Source organism: Dysidea avara, chromosome 10 (genome assembly GCF_963678975.1).
Source record: "Dysidea avara chromosome 10, odDysAvar1.4, whole genome shotgun sequence".
Lineage (NCBI taxonomy): Eukaryota > Metazoa > Porifera > Demospongiae > Dictyoceratida > Dysideidae > Dysidea > Dysidea avara.
In genome coordinates, this window is record NC_089281.1 from 30,529,416 (window position 1) to 30,554,994 (window position 25,579).

The 25,579-nt window shown below is 39.9% G+C and overlaps 2 protein-coding genes across 3 annotated transcripts in view; both read left to right on the forward strand.

Annotated features, from left to right (window-relative positions):
- LOC136269401 (BLOC-3 complex member HPS1-like) overlaps positions 1-25,579 on the forward strand; it is a 150,460-nt gene that overhangs the window by 47,200 nt on the left and 77,681 nt on the right. For both annotated transcript variants that reach the window (XM_066064952.1, XM_066064951.1), the window contains exons 7-11: positions 1,781-1,849; positions 1,896-1,993; positions 10,516-10,577; positions 10,631-10,708; positions 10,752-10,784. In XM_066064952.1, coding sequence (XP_065921024.1) covers positions 1,781-1,849; positions 1,896-1,993; positions 10,516-10,577; positions 10,631-10,708; positions 10,752-10,784 — 340 coding nt within the window. The remainder of the gene's footprint in view (positions 1-1,780; positions 1,850-1,895; positions 1,994-10,515; positions 10,578-10,630; positions 10,709-10,751; positions 10,785-25,579) is intronic.
- On the forward strand, positions 15,530-17,519 carry LOC136236114 (zinc finger and SCAN domain-containing protein 29-like). The gene is made up of 6 exons (XM_066026213.1): positions 15,530-15,905; positions 15,954-16,101; positions 16,156-16,323; positions 16,389-16,418; positions 16,976-17,056; positions 17,495-17,519. Exons 1-6 carry the CDS (start codon positions 15,702-15,704, stop codon positions 17,500-17,502), a joined length of 639 nt encoding a protein of 212 aa, XP_065882285.1. The 5' UTR covers positions 15,530-15,701; the 3' UTR covers positions 17,503-17,519.

Consider the following 25,579-nt stretch of genomic DNA (forward strand, 5'->3'; position numbering starts at 1 on the left):
GTGCACTGTTGTCGTTGGCTGCTTCCCGTCCTTCAAGCCTTTGGGAAGTGGAAGACTCATCCTTGTGGCCGAGACTCTGCTCGAGTAGCCCAGTTGTAGCACTGGTGAGACTCTGCTCGGGTAGCCCAGTAGCGTTGGAGTGACTCTGCTCACCACTAGTTGTGACTGGCTGGGCAGTTGATTCCAACTGAGTGACTTGTTGCGAGACGGAATTGATGTTGTGCTAGACCGTCTTGAAGTCTTCCGATATCTGGCTCTGTAAGTCGGTCAGCAAAGTAGTGATGTTGGCAAAATCGTTGGGAGAACTCTGCCGACAATGACTTGTTGTTGTGGCGATGTTCCGGAGAGGAGTAGGTCGACATTGTGCTACACGTGTTGCTGAGCAAGGAAATGGCCGATGGGTATGATCTCGTGAGGGCACTTACAGGGTACCAGACGGGACATCACTATTTTATTTTATTGTTCTACAAATTGCTGAAATATGGAAAACTAGGCCAAACACATTGATATGTGATCCAAGCATTTTGAAATGTAATCAATTCCATATAAGCTCTTTTATGTGACCAGTACTTACCCTTTACAATACTGTAGTGTCAGTGAGTGGTTGAGGTTATAAAGTCCAGTCAAATCTTTTGATGTTCACTCAACTTTCACAATGGCCTGACAGTATGTCAGCACATGTCTGAAAAGTTGTTTTGCACACTGATACCACTATCAGTAGTTGCCAAAATATCAATTCTACTACGCTGGATGTTGTGTGGCATCGTTGGTGTGACTTGTGCAAAGTGACGATTGGCTCCTTTTGTCAAGTCTAGGATATACAACAAAACATTGGATTATGCTTAAGTAAAACATTGTGAAGCCCTTTTGCTTTCATGCAATCATTTTACACAGCCCTATACCCTTACACAAGTCACACCAATGATGCTACGCGACATCAAGCATTAGACACCCTCATCCTACTATTACTATTATTATGATGGTGCTTCAATGTATTATGTTGTACATGTCAAGAATAGCCACTGTTTTTGTAGGCCTAATGTATATTGTGGACTGGACTCACGGACTACTAGACTCGTGGACTGGATTCACGCACTGAGCTGGAGACAGCTTTTAAACAATAATCCAGATATTATCCATCTCTTGCAACACTGGAGACACCACTATCAAGCTACAACTGCTGATACTGCTCTTCCTTACAAGTCAACAAACTAGCGCATGCACTAATTAATTAGAATACACTTACGATACACAAGTACTAGCAGTGATAAAACGTGGTAGAGGCTATTGTTGTTTTCCCTTTGTTGCTCCAGTACTTAGCACTAGTGTTGGGGTAGTGGTGATGAGCCAGTTTATTTGCATAGCCCCATCACCTTGCCGGGTGGTGCCACCTATAGCTACCCTGCTAAGAATTATTACTAAATATTACTGGCTCATCTCTACAACCCTAGCACTAGTACTAAAGTAATAAAGAAAACATCTATGCTACAACAATAGCCTCTATGATGCTGCTAGCACTCGTGTATTGTAAGTGTATTCTAATTAATTACTGCACGCGCTAGTTTGTTGACTTGAAAGGAAGAGCAGTATCAGCAGTTGTAGCTCGATAGTGGTGACTCCAGTGTTGCAAAAGATGGATAATGTCTGGATTATTGTTTAAAAGCTGTTTCCAGCTCAGTGCGTGGAGTCCAGTCTACGAGTCCAGTCCACAAAATACATTAGGCCGTTTTTGTGTAATACTGTATCATTATTTGTATTTAGAAGTGTCTTTGTTTTATAGTGGTGGTGTGCGTAATGTAGTCTATGCCATGTTACTAGTGAACACAAAGCTACTGGCCATTAAAGGAAGGTAATTCCCTTCTGTCTTTGTGTGCATGTCAATGTTGTCATAACAGACATTCCCGGATGATGACCACTGCAGATAAGATGCTTATTACATTGCTGGTAGCTCATGAATATTACTACTCTAAATATGAAGACAATGAGCACTCCAGTGAGTCTACTAGTTTGTGTTTAGGGTTATACCATAAAGCACTGTGATGGGGTTATATCATAACACTGTGTTGGGATTATCTTAACACTGATGGGGTTATATCTTAACACTGTGCGGGGTTATATCATAACACTGTGTCAGGGTTATATTTTAACACTGTGAAAGGGTTATATCTTAACATTGTGATGGGGTTATATCTTAACACTGTGATGGGGTTATATCTTAACACTGTGATGGGGTTATATCTTAACACTGTGTCGGGGTTATATCTTAACACTGCGTAGTACTGTGAACCTGCAGAGTTTCTAAAACCAGTTAGAAAGCAGTTCTCTTTGATATTAACACAGTTAATGAGGTTATTAATACCACTTAGAGACCTGAGGTGAGAGCTCTAAGTTTCATTTAGAGACCTCTTGTCACGTCAGACTGTTATGGTAAAATTTAACAACACTTCAAAGGGTTTTCTATGTCACTGATTTAATTAGTGGTTGTATGGTGAGATTTGGGTTTTTACCTTCATCAGCCATACCAGCACTTGACCAAGCTAGCTGTCAAACTGAGTAAGCCATCTACTTGATGCATATTACAGCTACCCCAACAATGTTCCACATTCACAATTTGCTAACCATCAGTGAAACTACTGGTATTGCCGAGTTTACAGCAAGTACATTTGTGTTCATCTGCTTGTCAGCACTGTTGCCATTAAACCATTAACACACTTCAGCTGTGCTATTGCACCTGTTTGTAACATTTGTCACTCTGTGGCCAGTTATAAAGCTTGTTGCTTTGTGGTCAGTTGTTATAAAGCTTGTCGCTTCTGGTGGCCAGTTGTAATAAGGCTTGTCGCTTTGTGGCCAGTTGTTATAAAGCGTCTCGTTTTGTGGCCGGCTTGTCGCTTCTTAGTATTAGATATATTAGTAAACAAGCCTTGGAAATAAATAACAGCTGCTAAAACAACACTAAACTGGCCACTGAGCCGGCGCCGCTGAAAAGGACCTTACCTAGCGTGATAGCCATTGACACTAAACTGGCATCTGAGCCGCCGCCACTGAAAAGGACCTTACCTAGCATGACAAACTGAGCCGCCGCTGCTGAAAAGGCCTTTACCAAGCGTGACTCTGTGCTTCTTTTGTCAGTGCTGGTAACGAGCTGCTTTCTAAATAGGTTAGATACCCACTGTTGTTTTTTAGTAGGTTGAAACCCTTGTGCTTGGTTTGGTACCTTGGCGGGCATTAATTAGTGACCTCGGCTGCGCCCCGGTCACTAATTAATGCTACGCCTCGGTGACCAAATCGTGCCCTCGGGTTGTCAACCCTACTAAAAAACCTCCAGTGGGTATCTAACATACATGTATTTACACATGCTTTGAGGTTATGTTATGATGTTAACACTTGTCAGCAGGGGTAATTTATGGTTTACCAAGTGGGTGGGCAAAACCCTATTAGCCAATAATTGGCCTAGACAATACCAGTTAATTAATAACCCGTTTTCCATACAGGTTCTTAATGCTACTGTGATGGGTTATATCATAACACTGTGATGGGGTTATATCTTCACATCTTATCACTTGTAATTGTAATTGTAATTTTTAAACAGGGGGTCCACTCAGTAACCAAATACTGATTTTCAGTGGAGCGGCCCTGTGAGCAAAAGAAGAAGAGTACAAAACACAAATACTATAGATATAGCATACAAATTTACTATGGTAAATTGAAGTTAATTAACAGAACAGGCACTATGGGAGTGCATGGTGCAATCACTTGCAAACAGGCCCAACCCAGTTGGAATGTGCTAACAAAGCATTGCATCACCTCTTTGCATGCTATGGGATAACAGCTTCACACTGTCATAAGCCACGACTTGTACAGCGGTTCTAAGAGACCTTGCATGGCAACAAGATGTGACGTGTGGTAATTATTGTTTGAACTTCAAAAATGAATTAATTTGATTAGACGAAATCTTGTGCACATGATTTTCACTTGTTTGTTGTTGTACAAGGTCTCTTAGAACCACTGTAGCACCTGTCAGTTAACTCCTTGTATTGGCACCTAGTGTTCAGTCTGCCTCATGATCAGTAGCTGGTTACAGTGATTGGAGTGTTCCAAGGTGCTTGCATTGTGCTTGTATCACTATGTCTCTTGTATCAGCAAGTCTTGTGTATCAGCTAGCATTTGTATCAGTAAGCTTTGTGTAGCAGCAAGTCCTATGTATCAGCTAGTACTTGTATCAGTAAGCTTTGTGTAGCAGCAAGTCCTATGTATCAGCTAGTACTTGTATCAGTAAGCTTTGTGTAGCAGCAAGTCCTATGCATCAGCTAGTACTTGTATCAGTAAGCTTTGTGTAGCAGCAAGTCCTATGCATCAGCTAGTACTTGTATCAGTAAGCTTTGTGTAGCAGCAAGTCCTCTGTATCAACTAGTACTTGTATCAGTAAGCTTTGTGTAGCAGCAAATCCTATGTATCAGCTAGTACTTGTATCAGTAAGCTTTGTGTAGCAGCAAGTCCTCTGTATCAACTAGTACTTGTATCAGTAAGCTTTGTGTAGCAGCAAGTCCTATGTATTAGCTAGCACTTGTATCAGTAAGCTTTGTGTAGCAGCAAGTCCTATGTATCAGCTAGCACTTGTATCAGTAAGCTTTGTGTAGCAGCAAGTCCTATGTATCAGCTAGTACTTGTATCAGTAAGCTTTGTGTAGCAGCAAGTCCTATGTATCAGCTAGTACTTGTATCAGTAAGCTTTGTGTAGCAGCAAGTCCTATGTATCAGCTAGCACTTGTATCAGTAAGCTTTGTGTAGCAGCAAGTCCTATGTATCAGCTAGTACTTGTATCAGTAAGCTTTGTGTAGCAGCAAGTCCTATGTATCAGCTAGTACTTGTATCAGTAAGCTTTGTGTAGCAGCAAGTCCTCTGTATCAGCTAGTACTTGTATCAGTAAGCTTTGTGTAGCAGCAAGTCCTCTGTATCAGCTAGCACTTGTATCAGTAAGCTTTGTGTAGCAGCAAGTCCTATGTATTAGCTAGCACTTGTATCAGTAAGCTTTGTGTAGCAGCAAGTCCTATGTATCAGCTAGTACTTGTATCAGTAAGCTTTGTGTAGCAGCAAGTCCTATGTATCAGCTAGCACTTGTATCAGTAAGCTTTGTGTAGCAGCAAGTCCTATGTATCAGCTAGCACTTGTATCAGTAAGCTTTGTGTAGCAGCAAGTCCTATGTATCAGCTAGTACTTGTATCAGTAAGCTTTGTGTAGCAGCAAGTCCTATGTATCAGCTAGCACTTGTATCAGTAAGCTTTGTGTAGCAGCAAGTCCTATGCATCAGCTAGTACTTGTATCAGTAAGCTTTGTGTAGCAGCAAGTCCTATGCATCAGCTAGTACTTGTATCAGTAAGCTTTGTGTAGCAGCAAGTCCTCTGTATCAACTAGTACTTGTATCAGTAAGCTTTGTGTAGCAGCAAATCCTATGTATCAGCTAGTACTTGTATCAGTAAGCTTTGTGTAGCAGCAAGTCCTCTGTATCAACTAGTACTTGTATCAGTAAGCTTTGTGTAGCAGCAAGTCCTATGTATTAGCTAGCACTTGTATCAGTAAGCTTTGTGTAGCAGCAAGTCCTATGTATCAGCTAGCACTTGTATCAGTAAGCTTTGTGTAGCAGCAAGTCCTATGTATCAGCTAGTACTTGTATCAGTAAGCTTTGTGTAGCAGCAAGTCCTATGTATCAGCTAGTACTTGTATCAGTAAGCTTTGTGTAGCAGCAAGTCCTATGTATCAGCTAGCACTTGTATCAGTAAGCTTTGTGTAGCAGCAAGTCCTATGTATCAGCTAGTACTTGTATCAGTAAGCTTTGTGTAGCAGCAAGTCCTATGTATCAGCTAGTACTTGTATCAGTAAGCTTTGTGTAGCAGCAAGTCCTCTGTATCAGCTAGTACTTGTATCAGTAAGCTTTGTGTAGCAGCAAGTCCTCTGTATCAGCTAGCACTTGTATCAGTAAGCTTTGTGTAGCAGCAAGTCCTATGTATTAGCTAGCACTTGTATCAGTAAGCTTTGTGTAGCAGCAAGTCCTATGTATCAGCTAGTACTTGTATCAGTAAGCTTTGTGTAGCAGCAAGTCCTATGTATCAGCTAGCACTTGTATCAGTAAGCTTTGTGTAGCAGCAAGTCCTATGTATCAGCTAGCACTTGTATCAGTAAGCTTTGTGTAGCAGCAAGTCCTATGTATCAGCTAGTACTTGTATCAGTAAGCTTTGTGTAGCAGCAAGTCCTATGTATCAGCTAGCACTTGTATCAGTAAGCTTTGTGTAGCAGCAAGTCCTATGTATCAGCTAGCACTTGTATCAGTAAGCTTTGTGTAGCAGCAAGTCCTATGTATCAGCTAGTACTTGTATCAGTAAGCTTTGTGTAGCAGCAAGTCCTATGTGTCAGCTAGTACTTGTATCAGTAAGCTTTGTGTAGCAGCAAGTCCTATGTATCAGCTAGTACTTGTATCAGTAAGCTTTGTGTAGCAGCAAGTCCTCTGTATCAGCTAGCACTTGTATCAGTAAGCTTTGTGTAGCAGCAAGTCCTCTGTATCAGCTAGTACTTGTATCAGTAAGCTTTGTGTAGCAGCAAGTCCTATGTATTAGCTAGCACTTGTATCAGTAAGCTTTGTGTAGCGGCAAGTCCTATGTATTAGCTAGCACTTGTATCAGTAAGCTTTGTGTAGCAGCAAGTCCTATGTATCAACTAGTACTTGTATCAGTAAGCTTTGTGTAGCAGCAAGTCCTCTGTATCAGCTAGTACTTGTATCAGTAAGCTTTGTGTAGCAGCAAGTCCTCTGTATCAGCTAGCACTTGTATCAGTAAGCTTTGTGTAGCAGCAAGTCCTATGTATTAGCTAGCACTTGTATCAGTAAGCTTTGTGTAGCAGCAAGTCCTATGTATCAGCTAGTACTTGTATCAGTAAGCTTTGTGTAGCAGCAAGTCCTATGTATCAGCTAGCACTTGTATCAGTAAGCTTTGTGTAGCAGCAAGTCCTATGTATCAGCTAGCACTTGTATCAGTAAGCTTTGTGTAGCAGCAAGTCCTATGTATCAGCTAGTACTTGTATCAGTAAGCTTTGTGTAGCAGCAAGTCCTATGTATCAGCTAGCACTTGTATCAGTAAGCTTTGTGTAGCAGCAAGTCCTATGCATCAGCTAGTACTTGTATCAGTAAGCTTTGTGTAGCAGCAAGTCCTATGCATCAGCTAGTACTTGTATCAGTAAGCTTTGTGTAGCAGCAAGTCCTCTGTATCAACTAGTACTTGTATCAGTAAGCTTTGTGTAGCAGCAAATCCTATGTATCAGCTAGTACTTGTATCAGTAAGCTTTGTGTAGCAGCAAGTCCTCTGTATCAACTAGTACTTGTATCAGTAAGCTTTGTGTAGCAGCAAGTCCTATGTATTAGCTAGCACTTGTATCAGTAAGCTTTGTGTAGCAGCAAGTCCTATGTATCAGCTAGCACTTGTATCAGTAAGCTTTGTGTAGCAGCAAGTCCTATGTATCAGCTAGTACTTGTATCAGTAAGCTTTGTGTAGCAGCAAGTCCTATGTATCAGCTAGTACTTGTATCAGTAAGCTTTGTGTAGCAGCAAGTCCTATGTATCAGCTAGCACTTGTATCAGTAAGCTTTGTGTAGCAGCAAGTCCTATGTATCAGCTAGTACTTGTATCAGTAAGCTTTGTGTAGCAGCAAGTCCTATGTATCAGCTAGTACTTGTATCAGTAAGCTTTGTGTAGCAGCAAGTCCTCTGTATCAGCTAGTACTTGTATCAGTAAGCTTTGTGTAGCAGCAAGTCCTCTGTATCAGCTAGCACTTGTATCAGTAAGCTTTGTGTAGCAGCAAGTCCTATGTATTAGCTAGCACTTGTATCAGTAAGCTTTGTGTAGCAGCAAGTCCTATGTATCAGCTAGTACTTGTATCAGTAAGCTTTGTGTAGCAGCAAGTCCTATGTATCAGCTAGCACTTGTATCAGTAAGCTTTGTGTAGCAGCAAGTCCTATGTATCAGCTAGCACTTGTATCAGTAAGCTTTGTGTAGCAGCAAGTCCTATGTATCAGCTAGTACTTGTATCAGTAAGCTTTGTGTAGCAGCAAGTCCTATGTATCAGCTAGCACTTGTATCAGTAAGCTTTGTGTAGCAGCAAGTCCTATGTATCAGCTAGCACTTGTATCAGTAAGCTTTGTGTAGCAGCAAGTCCTATGTATCAGCTAGTACTTGTATCAGTAAGCTTTGTGTAGCAGCAAGTCCTATGTGTCAGCTAGTACTTGTATCAGTAAGCTTTGTGTAGCAGCAAGTCCTATGTATCAGCTAGTACTTGTATCAGTAAGCTTTGTGTAGCAGCAAGTCCTCTGTATCAGCTAGCACTTGTATCAGTAAGCTTTGTGTAGCAGCAAGTCCTCTGTATCAGCTAGTACTTGTATCAGTAAGCTTTGTGTAGCAGCAAGTCCTATGTATTAGCTAGCACTTGTATCAGTAAGCTTTGTGTAGCGGCAAGTCCTATGTATTAGCTAGCACTTGTATCAGTAAGCTTTGTGTAGCAGCAAGTCCTATGTATTAGGTAGCACTTGTATCAGTAAGCTTTGTGTAGCAGCAAGTCCTATGTATCAGCTAGCACTTGTATCAGTAAGCTTTGTGTAGCGGCAAGTCCTCTGTATCAACTAGTACTTGTATCAGTAAGCTTTGTGTAGCAGCAAGTCCTATGTATCAGCTAGTACTTGTATCAGTAAGCTTTGTGTTGCAGCAAAACCAAACTTCATAGTTGTAGTGACAGTATACTACAGCAGTTATTGCTGAGGAATTTGTAATTGCTACACATTATGTGCTAGTTTTACTTTATATAATTTTACATACATTATGGATACACCCAGCAGCTACAGAATCTTTAATTTGGGGGAAATTGGGTGCAGTAGTACTGCTTGAAGAACAACTGTAATGCTGATTGGCATAGCTATCTCTCAGATGCAGCTAATCAAACAGATATTAACAGTGGCAGTACCCCTTTTTTGTCTGAGAGATTTTGCATGCCCCAGGGAAATCCTGGGCTTACCCAATTTTGTTCCCAAATTAGCCTGCAAGCTAAAAATATTGGAGTCTGTAGCTTGCCTGAGATGTTAAAAACATTACAGCTAGAACTGTATAATGATGTTACAGGTAGCACTGTATAATAACATTACAGGTAGCACTGTATAATGACATTACAGCTAGCATTGTATAATGACATTACAGGTAGCACTGTATAATGACATTACAGCTAGCACTGTATAATGACATTACAGCTAGCACTGTATAATGACATTACAGCTAGCACTGTATAATGACATTACAGCTAGCACTGTATAATGACATTACAGCTAGCATTGTATAATGACATTACAGCTAGCACTGTATAATGACATTACAGCTATAGTACGTTCACGTTCAGCTGAATCCTGAAAAACAGCTAAAAATTAAAAGTGGATTTTTTCTCAACAGAGTTAACATTTCAGCCAACCAGATGATTATTGGTAACAGCAAAGGTGTCAACAACAGACATGTATGGTTTGGCTCCATTACAAGTTCGGGAAAGGGTTATAATGGACACTGTACTTATATGGCTTCCCCATAGGAAATGTATTTGAAAATTTTGATTGACTGTAAATATTATGTCAAACATTTTAACAAAAAGATTTTGAAATATTTTTAGCGGGTCAAGCAGTACTACAAATGAGCCAAATTTCAAGATAGTGTGTAATTGCATCCATGAGTTATTAAATGTTTTTGAGGATTCAGCTCAATGTGAACATACTATAGCACTATATAATGACATTACAGCTAGCATTGTATAATGACATTACAGCTAGCACTGTATAATGACATTACAGCTAGCACTATATAATGACATTACAGCTAGCATTGTATAATGACATTACAGCTAGCACTGTATAATGACATTACAGCTAGCACTGTATAATGACATTACAGCTAGCATTGTATAATGACATTACAGCTAGCACTGTATAATGACATTACAGCTAGCACTGTATATTAACATTACAGCTAGCACTATATAATGACATTACAGCTAGCACTGTATAATGACATTACAGCTAGCACTGTATAATGCCATTACAGGTAACACTGTATAATGACATTACAGCTAGCACTGTATAATGACATTACAGGTAGCACTGTATATTAACATTACAGCTAGCACTGCATAATAACATTACAGCTAGCACTGTATAATGACATTACAGCTAGCACTATATAATGACATTACGGATAACACTGTATAATGACATTACAGCTAGCAATGTATAATGACATTACAGCTAGCAATGTATAATGACATTACAGGTAGCACTGCATAATGACAGTACAGGTAGCACTGTTTAATGACATTACAGGTAATACTGTATATTAACATTACAGCTAGCACTGTATAATGACATTACAGCTAGCACTGTTTAATGACATTACAGCTAGCATTGTATAATTATGTTACAGCTATCGTAGCACTGTATAATGACATTATAGGTAGCACTAATGAAGATGTGTTCAGTTCACCTCCTATTGACATAATGGCTGAACGTGAGCAGGTAAGTTAAGATTTAGCTATTTTACGATTATGATAACTTAATTGTGTTGTTAGAGTGCTGTGCCAGGCTCACCTCCATATCAAACACCCATTGCAACACCAGGAATTCCCCCTGGTAGAACACCTCAGCCGGTACGTAATATTTAACTAGACTATGTAACATGTCTTCATACAGGACATGCCAGTTACTGAAGAAGTGCAAGAAGAGGTACGTGTCTATATAGTGTGTGGTGTGTGTAGATATTCGGTGGATCCAGGGTGCACAGAAGTACCCTCTATCCCTACTAATTCTAATAAAGTAGCCAATTACTCTAAAAGAGCACTAGAGCAGTCATTGTGTGTGGCACTTTTTTTAATGAATGGGATGGAACTGTATATTTTACAAAGTATCACAGTTTCTAAGGTCTTTATTACCCTATGCACTCCTAACTAAGTGAGGTTGACCTTGCAATGCTAATGTTGGAGATGCATGCACTGTCCATTCTGCATGTGTAGCATGCTAAAGCTAGAGGGGTCTGGGGGCATGCTCCCAGGAATATTTTGAAAATTAGGTGTTACAAGTTTTGATTTGGAGGTAATTGGCAAATATGCCAGCGTAATAAAAAGCATAGTAGGCTAGAGTGCTATGCCAGCATAACAGGACTGAAAACTAGTTATCAAACTTCCTGTAGCAGCCCATACCATCCATGGCTGATTACTGCTTCAATAGTAGGCACATTTTAAAGATTTTTATTTTGTTTGTGTTAGCTAATCAAAAATACAGCAAGGACCACATTGTTAATGTTGAGTCACTACAACTAAAAGGGTAGTACTAAAAGACGATTCTACATTTATGGGGTTAAGTTCTGTTACAAGCTAGAAGTGGTGATCATACTTAAGACCTGCTAATGTGCACATTACTTATTATTGTAATAGCATGACTAATAAGCCTGAGTCAAATGTGCACAAATTATTGCCCAAAATTCTTCAGGAATTTCCCATAGTTATGCTCTTCAGTGGTCCCATTATGTTTTCAGGTTAACAACGTTTCTAATGATCTTGGAGTATTTTAGTTAGTGAATGCTCTATTAAAGCATTTCACTAAAAGTGTTCTGTTAGAGAGTATGGGTTATGTTGTGGGCACTGTTGTAATTTGCATTCTCTACTGACTGTTCTATTAGGGAGTATCAATCTCTTTTCAAGGATTTTGCTCCATAGTTTTCTGTACAAAAAGTACACCAGTGTAGTCATATATACATATCAGCGTTGAAACCGGGTCGGGTCATCCGGGTCATCCGGGTCACATTTTCTCCGGGTCATCCGGGTCTGACCCGGTTTACAATTTATCCGGGTCTGACCCGGATTGGATCACGTGAGAAACGAAATTGTTCGTTTGACGACGTGGAAACTTATAAACGCTATTGAGTAGCTCTTTCGTGAGCCACGCCCACTTATCGCATTACCAACATACGCTCAGCCACGCTCATTTGTTAGTAAGTGTAGTATGTAGCACGAAATTGAGGGTATCTATGGTGAGGGTAGCTATTGTCAGTAGGTGAAGACCTTTTTTTTTTTTTTTTGGTCTTCAACCTACAGCTAGGCTAAAGTTGCAATATTTACTCAACACGAATCGAACGCTGAAAATGTAGACTCGTTCGCTCGCTCGAGACTAGCCGAAACACGTCTCGGCTTTAATTAATCCGGATTGCTATCCGGGTCAGTGGGTCATCCGGGTCAGTGGGTCATCCGGGTCAGCAGTAGTGACCCGGTTTCAACGTTGATACATATATGTAGTAGTTGTAACATGGGCACGAGTGATTTGCCGCACGAACATGACGGTGCAGCCTGAGTGCGAGTGTGTATATTTCAGGCAAACCACAAGTGCCCATGTTACAACTAATATATTCCACTTGAGTGACTCACCTGTAAGTGTGTAGGAATACTTCACGAGTGTGTTTATGTGGCACCATGTGAATTTTGATTGTGGATAACATTGTAAGAACAACAAGAAGGTAAGTGTATCGTCACGAGCATGCAGATTGCTTCGATTGTGGGCATGCAATTAAACACAGGAAGCCCAAATGCAAACTGAACAGCTCACAATTAGCTTAAGTGCACTATATATAATGTACTTACTATACTAGCCATGAATAAACTAAAGTAGTGAATATGTTTCTTTGCAGTGGTATAATGGCCTAGTCAATTAAGTGCAGTGTGTGTGTGTGTGTGTGTGTGTTTGTGTGTGTGTGTGTGTGTGTGTGTGTGTGTGTGTGTGTGTGTGTGTGTGTGTGTGTGTGTGTGTGTGTGTGTGTGTGTGTGTGTGTGTGTGTGTGTGTGTGTGTGTGTGTGTGTGTGTGTGTGTGTGTGTGTGTGTGTGTGTGTGTGTGTGTGTGTGTGTGTGTGTGTGTGTGTGTGTGTGTGTGTGTGTGTGTGTGTGTGTGTGTGTGTGTGTGTATGTGACATTGCGCCAGGTGTCAAAACAGCACTATAAAGACAATTCAAGTGCACTAAAGTACTTACTTTACTAGCCATGAATAAACTAAAGCAGTGAATACCGTGTTTGACTGGTTAATAGCCGCAGCTACTATAACTTTCAGCAAGCAAAACCCTGCGGCTACTTTGTAAGGTGGCTACTATCCGCGGGTGGCTACTATGAGCTTGTGTGGTAGCAGCCCACAGTGCTTATATGGATTCACAAGTGACTGACCTTGTTTAATCATCTGTCAATACTGTCATTCATTTTAGCTTCCTCTCAAACACACTATTTCCTGCAACCTTTTGCCTGCTTTCTGCTTCAAACGTGTCTAGTCAACACTTGCAACAGTATGTTCAGATACCAGCTGCGACTCTTATCCGAGGGAGGCTCTTATGACAATAATTCTTGGTTGTAGAGCAGCTACTATCCGGGGGCGGCTATTACATGAGCCGTGCTATTAACCGGTCAAATATAGTATGTTAAAACTAATGGCCAAATCAATTAAGTGCTACTTTCAGTGTTTGGACATCGCCAGTGACTAGAAATACAATCAAAACAGCAATATAAATTAACCTGTGACCTTCTTTATTCAGTAAAACAACAAACTATCTTCTTCTCCAAGTCCACACATTATCTATGCTTTAGCTCATTTTACAAAACTAAAACCCACTATCGATCCGGTGAAGTAACACTATATTAAAGCAGAGGAGATCACACAGTTTTATCAAAGAAATCAGATGATTTCTGAGAATGCTTGGAATGAGAAGTATATATGTAATAGTTATCCCACGAGCGTGAGTGCTCATGGTATAACTAATATGTACCACATGGGTTAATCACCTACATGTGTGAGAAACTGCTGGTGTGTTTCACGAGTGTATTTATATTCGGCTTTGCGAATTTTGATAGTGGACTTTGGAAACAACGATGACAAGGTGTAGAGTTCAAATGTACGTGCAACAACGCAAGCATACGGAAAGTTCAATTGTGGGTTTATACAGTTTGCAAGGAGACACAGGACATTGAAACACGACTTGATAATGATGGTTTAACACTGGTATAAGTGCTCCCAGGTATTCACTGTAATAATCGTGAGTAAATTATAGCCATTACAGTCATTCATGAATACCACTTCACCACCAATGGCTCAATCTATTTAGCGGGGGTGGGTAACATCGAGACACAGGACATTGAAGTGCGACTTGATAATGATGGTTTAAGGGTGCTCTGTACTATTTCGGTATGGCTTCCCACAAAATATTCTTCTCACAAATGGACTAACTAATTCTACAAAACCTACTTTACTTGAGATAAAGAATCAACAGCGCACAGTTTAGTTCAACTCCATGTTTTAACTCATTGCCAAACGTGAGTTATACTTTTTTGCTTTAAATTAGAACTAGACTTACATTTCATGGCTTAGACCCTTAAATTGTTTACAATACATTATTGAAGACTATATAATCAAATGTGTGGTTCTACTTTTATCCTCTAACTTCTCAAACATTAGACACTCTTCTTCCGGACTTGAGCTTTCACTAATCAGTCTTCTTTATCACCACGCCATTCCTCTCCAGAAAGTCCTATCAAAAAACGACAAGAGCTCTTTTACAGCAAAAATACTATGGTTACCCATCTGAAGTTTTAAAGCATATCGGTTTAAAAATCATGGACTAGTTCTAATTTTAGCATCAAGGTGTAGAAACTGAGGCGCGCACATCTGTTCTCTGACCACAGTTATTGTTGCTTAATTGTGTAACCGGAGTAATAGTCGATCAATTACGGGTTAGTTTATTCATTGCACCGCGATGAAGAAGATACAAGACTTAGTTTACTTTCTTCAAATTTTTCACTTCTGGCTACTTATTTCATCATAAAATTGTCTGCTCCATAGTGCCCCATAGCGGGAGGGATTGAAGTACACACTGAATCCAATTAAACAAGCCACAGACTAATTAGATAATTACTGGTGACCACAAGAATCCACTAACAAAACTCCAGCTGTGCTGGCCTCAGAATCCATAAGTAAATAGTACAGAGCACCCTTATAAGTGCTTCCAGGTATTTACTATAATAATCATGAATAAATTATATCCATGAACAAAATTACAGTTGTACATGAATACCACTTCACCTCTAATGGCTCAATTTACTTAGTGCATTACATAACATTGAGACAGGTGTCTAGAACTTACTTGTATTAGAAACAGCTCCATTTCAGTGAAAGGAACTACTTAACATGCTTTGAGAAACTACATATAAACCTAATCCCACAATTGAACTTAAAATGTGTAACTGTATAATGGCACAAAGAGGCCATCTCTCAAGTGCAACCAATCAATTGCAGGGATCACAGTGACATCCTAACCCCTTTGTTTGAGAGATTTTTCATGCCCCAGTGAAACCCCAATTTTTTTCCTAAATATTTTCCCAAATTAGCCAATAAGCTAAAGTGTTAAGGCCTCTTCACACTACACTTGAATCTGCTTAAAAATCCGGATCCAACCATTTCACACCTGATCCGGATTAGACCCAATCCACTTCTCAATCCAGCTTAAGGTCAATCCACTTTGCAAGGTGAATTGGCCGGACTGATGCGCATTCACTTTCTGATTAACGGCGCTCCATATCATGTGATCTTGGAATATTGATTCGTGCAACACTTGTGTTATGGCGGCAGGTTGGAGCGTGGATGCTACACGAGCCCTAATTGCTATCTGGGGAGAACAAAACATACAAGAAAACTTCGATGGGGTTAGCAGGAACAAAACGATCTTTGAGGAAATAGCGGGAGGTATGAAAGAGAGGGGATACGACTTTGATTACAAGCAGTGCCGCACGAAGGTGAAGAATTTAAAGGCTAAGTACAACAAGGTAAAAGACCCATGGCTAACTCAATATAGTGAAGCAAATTTCTCCTAGGTTAAGGATAATAATCGTGGGACGGGCAACAATAGGAAAACATTCCCATTCTTTGAGGAGCTAGATGCTATACTAGCTGTACGGGCAACATCTAACCCCACTGTAATAATAGTAAACACCTCAGGAAGCAGTGTTAGAGATCAAGAAGGTATGCCCTGTATTAAAACCACACCCAAGCATATCATATCTTTCGTGTGTACAGAACTCGATGACTCCAATCCACTGGAGAGTAGGTGTTCTTCAACATCGGCAGTGGTTGAAGGATCAACTACTACAGTTGATGATATGGCAGAAGCAACTGAAGAGGTACCACCACCACCACTACAAAACAAGGAGAAAGTCCAGAGTGCGCAATCCGTAGATGATCAAGGCATGTATTAAAATGCAATGAATAGCTGTGGCATAATTATATGTATGTATGTGTGTGTGTAATAGATAAACGGTTAAAGTTTGAAAAGACAAGAGGTTGGTTGTAGCTTGTTTTTGTAGTAAAGTAAGGCAAGAAGCGAAAGAGAGGAGATGCAGAAGACTTGATCTCAAAGATAGCTAAAATTGACGAGGAAGCAGAGAAGAAAGCTGAGGAACGAGAGAGGAGGTGGCTAGAGTCTGAAGACAGAAGAGAGAAAGAGAGGAGGGAACATGAAGACCTTCATGCTCAGATGATGATGTCAATGTTTACCGGTTTTATGACTCAAATGAGTAGCATGACGATGTCTCAACCCCAGGCCCCATGTCATCTTTCCCACATGTTTATCCATACTACAGGCATGCTGCAGGGAATCCTACATTTCCTGGCCAGGATTTTATGCCTAACTACAGTAGTGTATCCTTTACCAACCCAAGTAGTGTGGATAATGATCCAGAACTAGACCCTAATGTACAATCTGATTAATAGTATGCTGTACAACTGTATAAATAGTTTGTCAAAACAACAAGCGTTCATGTTATCAATATAATTTTATGTCATGTGATCTACTGGTGTGCACATACATATTAGCTCAATGCACTGCGTATGTTGCTAGCATTTCCGTCAGCTACTGTTGCAACAGGTGGAAGAGCTGGTGTACTGCTGTCGGATGTATCAGTTCTATGGATCCAGTCAGGTTGGCATACATCTCCTAATTGTTCACAGATATTGTGCAACACAACACAGGAGGCCACTGCATTTGTAGTATGCTCTATGTCATAATAGTCCAGAGTTCAAAATAACATGATTTACTTGTGTGGCCATAGGTGCCACACAAAATCTATTTTGTATGGCTATTTGATCAAATCTACTGCACCCATGAACGATTTCTTAGTAACACTTATAAACAGCATACTGTAGTCACATATAATGCAGGTAGAAACAATACAGACATAATATAAAGTAAAAACTGAAACAAATCAACCAATCAAAGTATCCCATTCATTAAGTCAGTCAAAGTCATTGTCATCTTCACTTTCACTAGAAGGTACAGGAGCACTGTCCTCTGAATCATCCAAAATAATAACTTTACTATTCTTGTCATCTTTACTATGCTTTTTGTACTTTTTTCTAGGTTTTTGATTTGGCCTCCTTGTTTTGTCAGTCCACCACAGATCAATAGCTTGATCTGCCACAAAGCTAGTCAATGGAATTTTGTTACTATTCAATAACAGAAGATCATCAAAAGAGTCAGCAGACAGTAGTGACCGTCTGTCTGTTTTGATTATATTGCTCAATGAAAAGACCCTCTCAACTGTCCCATTCGATGCAGGTAAGGAAAACAATAGTTGAACAAGAAGTAAAGCACTTTGCCAATCATATTTAGTTGGAGCATTGAATAACTCCAACCAATCACTTCTGTACTCAAGAGTTGACAGAGAAATAAAACTTGCAGCATAATCCATCATTTCAGTAAACTCTCGATGAACCTCGCCAGTTTCTGCTTCTGCTCCCTGTAGTGGCGCTTTGAATCTAGTTACCAACCTCAAAACTTCATCTAAGGGATTACCTTCTTCCAGAAGTTTCTCCCAACCTTGAGTGTTCAAAACAGCAATGATATCTCTCATTAACTCAAGGTCAGACCACTCTAGATGAGACTTTATGCACTGACTTACACCTTTACAATAGTCCTTGTAGTGTACACCTTTACAATAGTCCTTGTAGTGTACACCTTTACAATAGTCCTTGTAGTGTGCTACAAAGTATTCATCTGCAGTGACATAACACTTCACTTTCTGAGCTTGGTAATAATATTCAGTGGTTGAACCCGAACCCTCTTTGACAAACTTAGCACAAGTAGTAGAGTAGGTTGCCCATTGACTTAGTGGCTTAGATGCCAACTTTTCCATTTCACGCAATGTCTTCAGAAGACTTGTAAGTGCTGTCAATCTCGTCACTTTGCATGACTTTAGAAAAGATACTGCAAGGGGTTAACAAATCAATAAACAAAGCACACCCCAAAATATATTTTGCATGTGTCCATTGAAGGTAGTATCCTCTTAGTTTAGCACGGTCAGTACATTTTCACTGATATATTGTTTCCAGTGTCCACTATCGAAAAGCCCAATATAAATATACACGTGAAGCATGCCAGCAGTTTCTCACACGTGTAGGTGATTAACCCACGTAGCACATATTAGTATACCACAGGCACTCATGCTTTGCCTGATATATACGTACTCACACGAGGGTTGGACTTTGTGAACTTCAATAATGGACACTGGAAAAAACGTAAGAATATCGACAAGGCATTGCTGTGCTAAGGCTTCAAACGTATGAGCAACGACATGACCATATGAAAAGTTCAATTGTGGGTTTATATAGTGAGCAAGGAAGACACAAGAGATCCAAACATGACTTGATAAATGATGGTTTAAGGGTGCTAGTGCCTTTTTGAAGCCACACAAATGCTGTTGTTTTTACCTTTGATACAAGCAAAAAGGAAGACACAGGAATCTAAACTACTGCTTCGAAGATAGACCTAACTTTCTACTATACAGAAACCAAAGTATAAGATTGTATTCACGCGCTATAGTCCCTCAAAGTTAACCCATACATTTTTCTTATTCCGAGATACTGGCTGCTTGCACAGGCATCAAATTCACTGTGAAGATTCTTCAATAAACTTGTGGAAACTTAGCACAGGGATTTGTCTTTGCACTTCTTCTTTCTTGAGTTATAAAACAAAGAGTGAGTGCCCGCGAGCGAACTTCAACTTCCGGGCCTTGTAACTGGATCGCAACAATTATAATTCCATGCAGTAAAAGTTTGCAAATTTATCACTAATGGTTCACGAAAAGTTTGGTAGAGATCCGACTATCATGTATTCCAGAATATTGCCGTTTACAATGCAGTGTAGAACATGCGCGTGCCAACCAGTTATTACAACAAATTCCGATAAACCACAAATGCCAACTTTATCAAATAACAAGTTATAAATGAAGTTCTGAACAAAAGAAAAGCTCTTGTTCCTTTTCTTTACACACTGGGACACTTTCCTATTGCTTGTGGAGCCGCCAAGCCTGCTCTTCAATAGGTAACGCCTCGTAATGCACAGTCAGTGTCTTGTAATGGGTGATAAATCCAGCTGGAACATCGTCTCTACCTAAGAACAGGTGTACAATTGCAAATATAACTTACCAGCATACACTATCACTTGAGAAAACACAAGAAGAACGTGTGTTGGCTGCAAATCAGGTTGCGCTCGCATGTGTCTTCAAAACTAGCACTTACGTTCAGGCTAATTCACTCTAGGACACCCAGACAATCATTTTTGTGATGGTTTTCAAACAAAACAGGTTGTTTCTTGGCCAATTTCTTTGGCACAAAACACAGCCGCCTAACACGGATACTTTGAGTATGCGTAATATTTCTAATTATGATGTAACAGCCGCATGCGGTTATGTGGGTTGTCCCTTGAATTGCTTCAAAAACCGCTAGCACCCTTAATGCTGTTATAACTGCTACCAGGTATTCACTATAATAATAGTGAGTAAGTCATGAATACCGCTTCACCACCAATGGCTCAATCTATTTAGCACATGGTACATAACATCAAGTGATGATGGAAGTGCTTCTAGGTATTTACTATAATAACCGTGAATAAATTATATCCATGAATAAAATTACAGTTGTACATGAATACCACTTCACCTTAGCGCACATTAGGTAACATCGAGACAGGTGTCTAGAACTCATCAAAACAGTGTTATAGAGCTCACCTGTATTAAAACAGCTCCATTTCAGTCAAAGGAACTACTCAACATGCTTTGAGAAACTACAAATAAACCTATTCCCACAATCAACCAAAAGATGTGTGACTATTTAATGGTACAAAGAGAGCAAAGTACATCAAAGAAATGTGAGGATTTCTTGGAATAGGTTAATGTGATATATGCACACCTAACTGTGCAGTATCTTGAGTTAACGAGATATACACACTGCCTTAACGATATATGCACTGTTTACAGTGCATATATTTCGTGGCTGAAAATGTTAACGAGATATATGCACTGTCTTAACGAGATATACTCACTTTAACATCCCAGGCAAGCCAGAGAGTACTAAAGGCCTTTTCACACCTAATGCGCATTCAATTCATAATTGCATATGGCTTCAAGATAAGTGGATTGAATCCACTTTAATCCTTTCACACTACACCATTCCTTAAATGAAGTGTGCCCGTTTGTGCTAAAAGTGCTGCATCACGCTTGATCACGTTTTCTTATGCAATAGTGCTAATAATGGCTCCTGTTCATTTTCTAACTGTTACTGCTGTTCTCTTCGTCTGGACACTGATTCAACTGAGAAAACAACAATGCCTTAATCGCCAACGACGATTGAAAGCTGCGGAGCGAAGATTGCGTGCTCAGCAAAAGTATCGTCAACGAAGAAGAAGGATGCTTCGAAGGCAAGTGCAATGCTGTTTAGATCGGCATGCTCAATCTTCACAGACTGTATGTTGTACACTTATAACTAGTATCATAACCTAATTTTGTAAAATAAATTATACATGTACATATTGCTATGCATTATACCTCGGATACAACACACATTAAGATGTATTTAGTAGCTGCCTGGAGTAAAAGTCCTCTGGATCGTAGTGTGTGGTGTAAGCCATGTTCACATGTGTACTTGGAGGCAGCTAAAGCTGGTGCATTTGGAGATGAATGGTGGCATGAAAACCTACGGATGAGTAAAGCCACGTTTGGTGTGCTGTGTGACAAGCTAAGACCACACATAAGTAAAGAAGTGACAAAGTATCATTTACCTGTTGCTGTTGATATGCAGGTAGCTGTCACCATCTGGCATCTTGCAACAAATATCGAGTACAGAACAATTGCTGAACTTTTGGGACTAGGTATTTCAACAGTGTGTACTATTGTTTGCAGAACCACTAGTGCTATCACACATTATCTGCTACCACTAAATGTGCAGATACCATCAGAATCAAGGCTCAGGGAAATAATACAAGAGTTTGAAACTCTGTGGGGATTTCCCCAGGTAGCTGGAGCAATTTACGGGGCTCAATATTCCCATTTTAAAGCCAACTGAGTGCCCATCTGATTATTACAACCGCAAGGGTTTCTATTCTATTCTGATGCAAGCAGTTGTAGATTCACAAGGTCGATTCATAGATGTAAATATTGGTTGGCCAGGAAAAGTGCATGATGCAAGGGTGCTTGCAGATTCAACATTTTATAACAAAGCATCCTCTGGTACCCTTCTCCCCAACTGGACAAGAACCATTAATGGTGTGAATGTACCACTACTTATTCTAGATAACCCTGCCTATCCTTTAAAGCCTTGGATGATGAAGCCTTATCCTGATACCGGTCATTTAACAGCAGCTGAACGGCACTTCAACTATCGTCAAAGCAGAGCCAGGATGGTCGTGGAGAATACTTTTGGATGTTTGAGGGGAAGATGGCATTGTTTGTTGAAGAGGATGGACTATCAGAGTTCAAAATAACATGCGGCGATCGGCCATTTTCCGTTAAAAAAATGTGATTGACCGATCAAAAATAAAAACATCCGGTGGTAGGTGCCGAATGTTTGTACAGTAGTGATAAGAGATGAAGAGACAGTGTGAGTATGAAAGAACAGTAGATGATAATAGAGAAGACAGTAGAAAGTGATATATTCAATATGACACGTTCAAGAAGTGGAAGTGCGATCTGGATAAAGAATGTAAGACAGTCACGTGGCTAGAATGTGAGACAGTGATGGAATGTGGCAGGAAGATAGTGAGGGCGCTTAAGTGCAGTATTTGTAGCAAGTACAAATCCAGAATTGAAAGCTCCAGAAACTTTAATGACAAATGGATTGTGGGAGCAGAATCGCTTCGCACGAGCAACATTCGAGACCACGGAAAAACAACCAGCACATGCTTGCTATGTCACTGCTAGCAAAAGAACATGCAACCAGCCATGGCGAAGGACCTTCGACGTATGCTCCAATTGTACAAGCCTTAACAAGATTGCCAGAGAGTGAAAAGGCAAGGTTCAAGCGTAAGTTTGATATAGCGTACCTTGTAGCAACAGAAAGTATGTCGTTTTTAAAATACCCAGTAGTCTGTGAGTTGGAGAAAAAGCATGGGTTAGATATCGGTGTTTCTTACACCAATGAATGCAGTGGTAGAACATTTGTACACTATATAGCTGAAGCCAGACGGAAAGAGCTGGCAGAGAAAGTTGTCAGTGCCAAGTTTTACTCCTTACTAATAGACGGATCCACAGACAAGGGAAACATTGACAACGAGGCTGTATTAGCAGATCCCAATTGCAGTGATGAAAGGTTCACACTAGAATTTCTTACCTAACACTGATCAGGCCAAAGTTTGTTAAGGGGAGAGGGAAGTTCTAGGGCAAGCACTCAGCAAGTTAGGAATAGAGGAAGTTGATAGTGATCACTGCCAACAGTTAATAGGTATTGGGACAGATGATGCATCCGCAAACATTGCCAATGCTGGTTTAAAAGGAATAGTTGAGAGCAAACTTGAATGGATAGTGTGGATGTGGTGTCTTGCTCACAGATTGGAGCTTGGGATTAAAGATGCACTGAAAGGTACTTATTTTGACGGAATTGATGACATGCTACTTCGTTTATATTATATATATGAGAGATCACCAAAAAAATGCCGTGATTTAAAATATATAGTTGGTGATTTGCAGCAGTTCCTTACCTTCACTGATGATGGCATAAAACCTGTCAGAGCCAGTGGTACACGGTGGATAACTCATAAGCTCAGTGCTATGAAAAGAACTCTCTCTAAATTTGGGGCCTACACACAACATCTGTCAACCTTATCAGAGGACTCAAGAATAATACAAAGCGTTGCTGTGCTAAGAGTTAAAACGCACGTGCAATGATGCAAGCATGTGAAAAGTTCGATAGTGGGTTTATACAGTGGGCAAGGAGACACAGGACATCAAAACGCGACTTGATAATGATGGTTTACAAGTGCTCCCAGGTATTCACTGTAATAATTGTGAGTAAATTATAGCCATTACAGTTGTGCATGAATACCTCTTCACACCACTAGTAACATCGAGACACAGGACATCAAGCATGACTTGATAATGATGGTTTAATGCTGTTATAAATGCTTCCAGGTATTTACGATAATGATCACGAATAAATTATATCCATGAATAAATTACAGTAGTGCATGAACACCACTTCACCTCTAATGGCTCAGTTTACTTAGCCCACATTATGTAACATTGAGACAGGTGTCTAGAATTTATCAAAGCTGGAACTGACACCTGTATCAGAAACAGCTCCATTTCAGTCAAAGGAACTACTCAACACACTTTGAGAAACTACAAATAAACCTAATCCCACAATCGATCTTAAGGTGTGTCACTATATAATGGGATAAAGAGAAAGCAAAGGTTATCAAAGAAATCTGAGGATTTCTCGGGAAACGTGATGCACAACTAACTGTGCAATATCTTGAGTTAATGAGATATACGCACTGCCTTAACGTGATAATTATATGCACTGGTACCAGTGCGTATATCTCGTTAACATTTTGAGCCACTGCAATATCATACAGTGCGATAGTAACTGTATAGTAGGGACCACAAAGGAATAGGTGTGGCCCACAAAATAACATCACCCAAAAACCAGTCTCAATTTTCCCTGACGACAATGAGGCAGTGTTGGTGAGGTAAAACTAAGCCCAAACAAGCTTTCAGATTGACCCGAAATGCTTTGAACAAGTTGCTACGGAATTTAAAAATAAATTTTATTCGATGGAATTTTCTACTGACTGACTGAGTAAGTAAGTAAGTAACTGACTGACCGATTCCTTCAGACAAGCGTAACTCGATAACGGCTAACGCTATGGGCTTGATTTTTTCACTGTTTGACGTCGCTTCGGCCCGACAGGTGCCTTTTGGTATACTGCAGTATGTACAATGCATTCTTCATGGACTTACCAGTGTCCTCCTTTGTGTCCCATTCATCTTTGTTGACAGGGAAAGGTGTCGATTTGGTGCGAGCACGCGATGGCTTCCCTTCGAAATGGAAATTGTATTTTTTATAGTGGCTATTTTGATCGCCGAGGTGCTTTTCAAACAGTTCTTGATTCGTATTGCTGTGTAATGGGTTGAATCTACAACAGAACAAAGAGACTTCAGTATATGGATTACACCAGACATGGGCTCAACTCTTCACTGCCACAAAATCACAAAAAGCCAATCAAGTATTGAGAAAACTGAAACATAGTTCAGAATTAGATCAGTACCAATATTTATGTAGTTATACAAAACTTTAGTTCGACCACATTTGGAGAACTGTGCTCCACTTTGGAGCCCTCACTTAGCAAAGGACATTGATGTATTAGAAAAGATGCAAAGAAGGGTCAATAAGCTGATAACATCTATCTCTACACTATCTTATGAAAGTAGACTCAAAGAATTCAACTTGCACTCACTTTTTGTAGACAATAAAGGGGAGACCTAATTGAGGTGTTTAGGATAACAAACAAGTACATGAAAAATTTGGAATTTTCAACTAGAGTAGGGACCATAGCACATTGATAAAAATACTGAAACAAGTTGGAGTAGTCCATGATATTAAATCACAGTAAAACAATAAGATGCGTTATATCCCTACTGTGCATTTCCATTATGGTATCTTGAGCACAGTAGGGATATAACACTTCTTATTGTTTTACTGTGATTTAATGTTGTGGACTACTCCAACTTGTTTCAGTACTTTTTATCGATGTGCTATGGTCCCTATACTCTAGTTGAAAATTCCAAATTTTTTTGTGTACTTGTGTGATATATATGCACTGGCTTTCCTTTGATCTGAGATGTGAAAGTGGTGCATTTTATAGTTCTAACATGGGCCTGAGTGATTTACCTGATATGTATGCCCAAAGCCCGAGGGCTGAGGGCATACATATAGACAAATCACGAGTGCCCATGTTTCAGCTAATATGTAACACTTCTGTTTCAGGCTGATAGCCTTGATGCCAATACGGGTGTAACAACTGGATTCGTTGTATATGCATGCCTGAAAAAAATCGATTATGGTTAGGCAGCAAGTAACATTGTAGCTACGATTGTGATAATAAATGGACGAGGCCTATGGATATCATGGAAAAGTCAAGTAGCGCAAACTTCGGGGAAGTTACAAGTGTTTT

Excerpts from the sequence above, each read along its gene's own strand:
- LOC136236114 (XM_066026213.1), top strand. The coding sequence starts at position 15,702 with ATGGCGGCAGGTTGGAGCGTGGATGCTACACGAGCCCTAATTGCTATC. Across the intron at positions 15,906-15,953 it reads TAAAGGCTAAGTACAACAAG|GTTAAGGATAATAATCGTGG; the intron begins GTAAAAGACCCA and ends AATTTCTCCTAG. Across the intron at positions 16,419-16,975 it reads AAAGTTTGAAAAGACAAGAG|CATTTCCGTCAGCTACTGTT; the intron begins GTTGGTTGTAGC and ends GTATGTTGCTAG.